The sequence below is a fragment of the Elephantulus edwardii genome, unplaced genomic scaffold (assembly GCF_000299155.1).
Source record: "Elephantulus edwardii isolate Elephantulus edwardi_28Jun2011 unplaced genomic scaffold, EleEdw1.0 scaffold00199, whole genome shotgun sequence".
Classification (NCBI taxonomy): Eukaryota; Metazoa; Chordata; class Mammalia; order Macroscelidea; family Macroscelididae; genus Elephantulus; species Elephantulus edwardii.
In genome coordinates, this window is record NW_006399949.1 from 2,102,069 (window position 1) to 2,110,010 (window position 7,942).

The 7,942-nt window shown below is 38.9% G+C and overlaps 1 protein-coding gene across 1 annotated transcript in view; it reads right to left on the bottom strand.

Annotated features, from left to right (window-relative positions):
* Window positions 1–7,942, bottom strand: part of IL1RAP (interleukin 1 receptor accessory protein) — a 92,568-nt gene that overhangs the window by 79,340 nt on the left and 5,286 nt on the right. The window contains exon 3 of the mRNA XM_006897073.1: window positions 3,282–3,468. Coding sequence (XP_006897135.1) covers window positions 3,282–3,468 — 187 coding nt within the window. The remainder of the gene's footprint in view (window positions 1–3,281; window positions 3,469–7,942) is intronic.

The window sequence follows — 7,942 nt, forward strand, 5'->3', positions numbered from 1 at the left end:
CTACATGGTTTATAATTAAGAAGGGAATGCATCAGGGTTGTATTCTCTCTTCATACCTATTCAGTCAATATACTCAGCGAATTATTCAAAATGCTGGAGTCTGTGAAAAAGAATGTGGCATCAAGAGCAGAGGAAGACTCATCAATAACCTGTGTTATACAGATGACACAATCTTGCTTACTGAGAGTGAGGAGGACTTGAAGAATTTTTGCAGAATATAAAAAAATACCACCTTCAATATTAACTGTATTTCAACATCAAGAAAACAAAAATATTTACCACTGGGCCTATAGGCAAAAATCATGATTGATGGGGAATAGATTGAAACTGTCAACAATTTCATCTTACTTGAATCTACTATCAACACCCTTGGTACCAACAGCAAGGAAATCAGGAGACATACTGCACTGGGAAAGTCTGCAGTCAGAACCCTCTCCAAATTATTGACAAACAATGATGTTAGTTTGAGGGCTCATGTACATCTGATTCAGGCTATGATCTTTCTGATCACTTGCTATGCAATGATAACTAAGGATGACAGAAGAAGAATTGATGTCCTTGAGCTGTGGTGTTGGAGAAAAGTACTGAGTATCACATGTACTGCTAAAAGAGTAAACAAATACATTTTGGAGAAAGGGCAGCCAGAATCTTGCCTTGGAGGCAATGATGATAAAACTTCACCTCACATACTTTGGGCATGTTGCTAGAGGCTATTTCTTGGAGAGGGACACAATGCTTGGAAAGGCAGAGGGTTGATGAAGGAAAAGAAGACCTTCATCCAGGTAGATTGACAATGTGATTCCCGTAATGGCTCCTAATGTATCAGGTAGTGTGCAAATGGCATAGGAAATGACTGAGTTCAGAACTGTTATTCAGAGGGTCACTATGACTCATACATGACTAGAGTGCATCTGACAACAATACAAGTTAACTTGATATGTGCTGATAAGTTACTTGCAATTCCTATTGATCTTATCTATAACAGCTCTGGACCCTGCTCTATTTTGAGCTAACTTTATTGTGTCTGATACACACCTACCCCCATTACCCCAGGCACTGAGTCAATCCATCTCAGTCAGGGTCTTTCTTTCTTACACTGTCCCTTCCAAACATGATATCCCTCTCCAATGATTGGTCCACCCTGCAACATCCCCAAAGTATGTAAGATGAAGCTCCAAAATCCTTGCCTCCAAGGAGAAACTTGGTTTCACTCTCTCCAGTTTGAAATTGTTTGTTCTCTTAGCAGTATATGGTATATTCAATACTCTTCTCCAGCACTACAACTCAAAGGTATTAATACTTCTTCTATCATCCTTAGTCACTGTCCCGCTCTCTGACACATGGCAAGTAATTGAGTATACCACAGCCTACATCAGATGCACTTTAGTCTCTAAACTGACATCATTGCTTTTCAGTACTCTGGAGAGGGTCCTTCACAGCAGATTTTCCCAATGCAATTTGTCTTTTGAATTTCTAGCTGTTTTCATTTACTCTTCTAACAATTTATTATGAAAATTTTTAAAAATAAAAAAAATTAAAATTATTTTCAGTGACTACGCCTAAGCCATTACAATGAGTGTATAAATAACATTACATTGTAATTGCTTTTTTATATTTATAATTTGTCTATCTTTCATTTATACATGAATTATTATTATTATTCTCTGATTCGTAATTTATATAAAATGCACAAAACCCCTGAACACTTTGTCTTCAATATGGCTGATTGTTTTTCATTCCATAACTCTTGCAAATCTCAGAATTTCTTACCATGGACTGACCACTTCCACTTACAACCCATATGGGAGTGAAACCGTTCCCAATTTCAAAATCTGTAGTCAAATTTGCCCACCATATTTTTCAATCAGTGTATCTTAGCTATTTAGGACTCTCTAAGTATACAGTGACCCCACTGTTTCCTTCTCCCCTCTCTACAGATAGACTAAAAACTCCTTGTAATTGAGTCAATTCTAACTCATATTGATGCTGCAGAACAGATCAGAACCGTTCTATAAGGTGTCCAAAGATGTAATATTTATGTAAGCAAACTATCTCATCTTCCTCCGAGTGATGAGTTCGAACCACTGACATTCCAATTGGTGGTTAGGTGCTTAACCCCTTAACTGCCAGGGCTCCTTACACACACAGAATAACATATGTATGTTAAAGTTGTTTGCTTGTCTCACAAACTTTGCTAAAAATTGGGGTGGTTTTTTTTTGTGTGTGTGTTATCACTGACCCGTAGTCCATGGGCTATTCACTCTAATTGGAAAATGAAAAGATTAAAAATTCATTGTTACAAATATCAACTTGCAACAAATTGTTTTTAATTAATACTCAAAAAATCCCCAGATGTGAAAGAAATCACAGATGGGCTACTGAGAACACATACAAAAGCTGAAAATCAGGCAGCTGAGATTCACCCCAGCAATCGGCAGCTTTTGATTTTACTCAATAGTGACTCAGTCTTGAGCTGGTTCAAACTGGACTGCAAGGAGAAGGAGCGAAGCAGTGAGGAGCAGTGGAAATCATTTTTCAAAATGTGTTTCATAGTAAGTTAATAGACATACGGTGATTCTGGTAGTGCAGGAAATGTAATTTAGGAAATGGCCAGAGGTAGAGCACCTCTAACTTTAAAAATGGTAGAAATTAATCAAGTGGTGAAATAACCTATATTGGGAAAGAGCTCAAATGCTTGGTATAAGGTGATAAGCTTTTTTATGCCAAAAGTACAGGTCAGACTCCATTTTTGCTGCATCTTGCTTGATCTCTGTTGACTTTCAGAAGTCAGCTAACCAGCTTATCTTAGGAAGCCTGCAGACTCCCCTCAGCTGCTCCCTCTCATAGCATGCTCTCTGGTGCACCCTCAAGATTCTCACAGATTAGACAGTTACTCAAACTTGACCATTAGATAAACATGTTAGGGATCAAACTGTCACAGTCTTGTGTATGTCCAAGGATGCTTTGATATATATTAACCAATCAGAAATTATGTTTTACAAATTCCTAGATTTTCTGTATTTAAGCTCAGTGAATAATTCCTTTCTCATATCTATGACAGTGAGTTTTAATGAATTTCTGTTCAATTTTGGTTCACTTGGTTCCTTCAATGAACTTTGCTTTATTTAAGAGAAGCTCCAGTTTGCTTGATGACAGTGTAGCGTTATTAAGGAAGAAATTAGAAAATGTGAGAAGAAAAAAATAATCTCAATTTCTACACTTCACTCAAGAAACAATAATTGTCATTTTAGAGATGAGTAAATGTTCTCTGTTTTGCTTACCTTGTACCAAGTGACAGTTGGTTTGATGTTGGAAGGAAAAAATCCATCCACATTTGGACAAGTGATCTTCTGTAGACTATGTTCTAGATACAATCTATGTATTGGGAGTTTCATAGCAGATTTGAAGCACTTGTCCTTTTGAACTACTTCCAGAGGAAATGCAACTTTGCTGCAATAAGTAGTGTTCCTGAAAAGAGAAACATGCAGATGAATGGGCAGTCCCAGTTTCAACCACCTTAAAATGGTATCAATGACACATTCACACCCATTCATTTTCCTTCGAGTATGAACCAAGTCACAGCTGACTCACCGGAGAGTAATCCAAGGCTATAAATCATACGGGAGAAGATTGCCCATATTTGTCCTGTGGAGCTGCTTGTGGATTCGAACCTCAACCAAAGGCACCAGCTTTGAATTAGCAGAGCAACTCCCTACAGACTATCCCACCACAGCTCTGACATAAGTGATGGTACTCATAGATTTAATTCCAGGAGTCCATAATGAAGGCTACACAGTGGAGTGGACTTGAGGGGAAGGACTGCAAAGAGTTTTTAAATTTACAAGAGTGAATTGGAGGGGCAGGGGTGGGCAGGGAGAAAAGTGCATCAATGAGTGAACAGAAACCCTAAGTCTCTGTAAACTTTCATTAAAATTAATTTAAAAAAATCAAGGTTAAAAAATAGGGAAAAAAAGAGTTACATGGTGAAGGTATTTCTTATACTAGTTGATATCATAGAAACTAAAGACAGATATAAATATCATTAATGAACTAAAATATTTCATTTTATGTTCTCAAATGTATATATACTGTTTTATACTTACAACATTCTTAATAGCACTCAGCATTTGTAAAGCTCTGGGGGAAAGGGCATATTTACTCATTTTTTATGTTTGTTGTTAGGTGCTATTAAGTCAAATACAACTTATAGTGACCCTAAGAATAATAAATCAGAACCTTATCCTATCTGGCATCCTCCGCCTAATTTCTGTCATTCTCAAGCCTATTGTAGTCAATGTGTCAATCTATCTTGTTGAGGGTCTTCCTCTCTTTCACTGACACTCTGTTTCTGTATAATATCCTTTTCCAAGGTCTGGCTTCTCCTGTAGCATACCCCAAATATGTGAGGCAGTTTCATTATTTATAAAAACCTAAAGGAAGGGACATATTTCCACAGCTACTCCATGTGTTCTAATATCCTCCTTCTCAAAAACTCTTAGATTTTGACCTAATAACTCTATATTTGGATTTTTTCTCAAATGCCAGGAAAACAGAAAGTAGGGATGCAAAGACAGCACATTATTAAAACATTCAGTATTTTTCCTGTTAGAAAAATTTGGGAACCAACAGAAAAATCTACAAAAATAAAACTCTAATGAATATTATGAGGCAATCATTCAAAGATTTTCTAACTGGCTATTTAAAGATGAGTAGAGGAGACAAAAAATAAGTACACAATATAGTATCTAAAACTTCTAGGAGGTAATAACTATTTGTTAAATGACTTGAAGAGTTAATAAAACTTGTATCTAGATATAAGAAAACAAAAAGAGGGAAACAAACAGACAAATAACTGACTTTTTTATAAAAATAATTTTAATAATGTGCCATTTACTCTCTCCCTTTTTGTGACTTCTGCGTAGGATGCCAAATGTAGAGCAGATTGTCAATAACTCATGAATTAAGATTTCATACAATGAAAGGCAAGGGGAAGGCAGTCCAAAGGATACAATGAGGTTTGTTTAATTTAAGAGGTCTTGGTACAGGGATTCAAGGTAATAAGGCAGAGCAGAAGACATGGTATCTGTTTACAAGTACCAAAAAACGTCCACTAACTATAACCATTCAGCAGGTGAGAGTTATGCAAGACACAATTCAACTTAATATAAAGATACATATTCTGATTTATAAACAGAATGATGAACAATAGTTGTACTGACTTTTTCCAGCTACAAAAGTCAAACAGAATCTGGATGCTATTTTAACAGAGCTAAGAGGAGTGGCATCCACTTCCATAACAGCTTGCCTCCGGAAGCCCTATGAACCTGGAGAGAGGAAGAGAGGCACTCAAACGGTGAGGACTCTCCTTCATAGGGTCGCTATGAGTCGCCTGCGACTCAATGGCATTTAACAACAATGATAGCAACATAGAGAGATCAGCTGGCCCAGTGGACAGAAAGTGATGCAACCAAGCCAAAGGTGGGTGACTTTTAATTCGCTGCCCTTGGGCCGGTCTTTCATTGTTTTTGTTCAGACATTCCTCTAGGTCGTACAGCCCCTGGTGTACAAGCTGCAGTACTGAGGTCACTTTTGGTTGCTGTGAGGCTGAACACTGTGACACTGATGTGTCAAATGCGTTAATGATTGGACAGTGGGGTGAAGCTCCCTGATTAAAACAAGCTTGGAAGGAGGAGTGGCATCCACTTCCATAACAGCTTGCCTCCAGAAACCCTATGAACCTGGAGAGAGGATGAAAGGCACCCAAGCGTCAAGGACTCTCCTTCATAGGGTCGCTAGGTGTCGCCTGTGACTCCACAGCACTTAACAACAACAACAACAACAAGAACTTAAGCAGTGAAAAAGTGAAAGGTGACTCTAAGCCTATGATTCCATAGATTTAAGGTTATTACCAATTTATAAATACAGAAGGGCAATAGGATGCTTCTGTCATTGTCTTGTAAATCTAGAAGATAAGTACACAGATAAAATGAAAAACGTATCAAACTGGAAATGAACTCTATCAAAGATACAAATGTTCCTTGGTAACACTGCTGCAAAGGTTTAAAGCCTTGGGAATCAAATGGAGGGTTGCTATGAGCCAAATCCATCCCATGGTGTTGAGTTTACTTTTTGGTTATTAAATACATTCTCAGATATAGTTCCTAGCCATGGAACTTGTTCCTATAGATAGCAAGGTCATCCAGAAAACCACTGATGACCTTTACTAGATAATCACTAAATTTCACCTGGGACATATTAAGGATGAAAAAAAAGAACAAAACCAAAACCAACAACAACACATGTAAAACCAAACTCATTTTACAGATTGTTTGTTATTGTTGTTATGTGCCATCGAGTCATTTGCGACTCATAGCGACCCTATGTACAACAGCCCTAAACCGTGCTCTATCCTGTGCCAATCTCATTGCCTCTGACACACCCATCCCGAGTGCCCCAGTCACTCAATCAATCCACCTCATAGAGGGTCTTCCCCTCCTGTGCTGTCCCTCCACTCTACCCAGCATGGTGTCCCTCTCTAAAGACCTGTCTCTCCTTACAACATGTCCAAAGTATGTCAGACGAAGCCCCAGAATCCTTGACTCCAAGGAGCAGCCTGGTTTAACCCTCTCTACGATGAATCTATTTGTTTCTTGGCAGTCCATGGCACATTCAATACTCTTCTCCAGCACCACAGATCAAAGGCGTCAATTCTCCTTCTATCCTCCCTAGTCATTGTCCAACTCTATGATGCATAACAAGCGACTGCAAAAACCATGGCCTGTATCAGGCGGACCTTAGTCTCCAGAGAGACACTGTTGCTCTTGAGTATTGTGGAGAGGTTCCTAACAGCAGACTTTCCCATCGCAATACGCTTTTTGATTTCCTGGCTACTGGTGCCAAGAGTATTGACCGTGGAGCCGAGCAAACTGAAGCTGTGAACAATCTCAATCTCTTTGCCATCCATCATGATGCTACCGATACTGAAATTTTCAAATGTGGGCCTGACTTGCCTAAGGTTACTCACTAAACAGTGACAGAGCTGGGATGATGGGCCAGTTTTTCTTTTGTCATCGAGTGCTCTCTCCACCATCATCTGTTTCAACTTCTGCCACAGTAAGGTAGGGCATAAATAAAGAAACATGAGTATTCTGAGAATCCTTGGAAGGATTTACACACTAGTCTAGAGGGCCCCCAATATAATGAAAGTGCCAGGAGAAAGGCTCAAAAGAAAATTCTTTACATAATTACAACACAAATTTATGAAAATAATTCTAGTTTATTAATAAAAAACAATCAGAGGCTATGAGAGAAAGACAGCATTCAGAAAAAATAATGGCATTACCAAGTGAATAATAGTAACCACAAGAGGGGGGTGTATGAAAATCATAACCCAGGTAGGAGTTCAGAAAATTAAGTACCTCAACAATTTAAAAGGGAGTGAAAAGGAGGCTCTGGTGGCCTAACTGGTAAGCAGTTGCACTGCCAACCAAAGTGTACATAGTTCAAATCCATCAGCTGCTCAAAAGATAAAAGCAGGCAATCTCCGCCCATGCATTTCACAACCACTAATAACTGGCTGGAGGATTAGCTGTGAGTTGGTTCATATTGGACAGCAGTGACAAAAAGTAGCCAAGAATTAAACCCTAAAGTGGTTATTCTTTGAAGATGCGTAATTATATTTAGGGGGTGGTAAAAAGGAAATTGTTGTTGTTATGTGCTGTCGAGTCGTTTGCGACTCATAGCGACCCTATGTACAACAGCCCTAAACCCTGCTCTATCCTGCGCCAACTGCACCGCCTCTGACATATCCATCCCGATTACCCGTCACCGAATCAATCCATCTCATAGAGAGTCTTCCCCTCCTGCGCCGTCCCTCCACCCTCCCAAGCATGATGTCCCTCTCCAAGGACCCGTCCCTCCTGGAAACATGTCCAAAGTATGT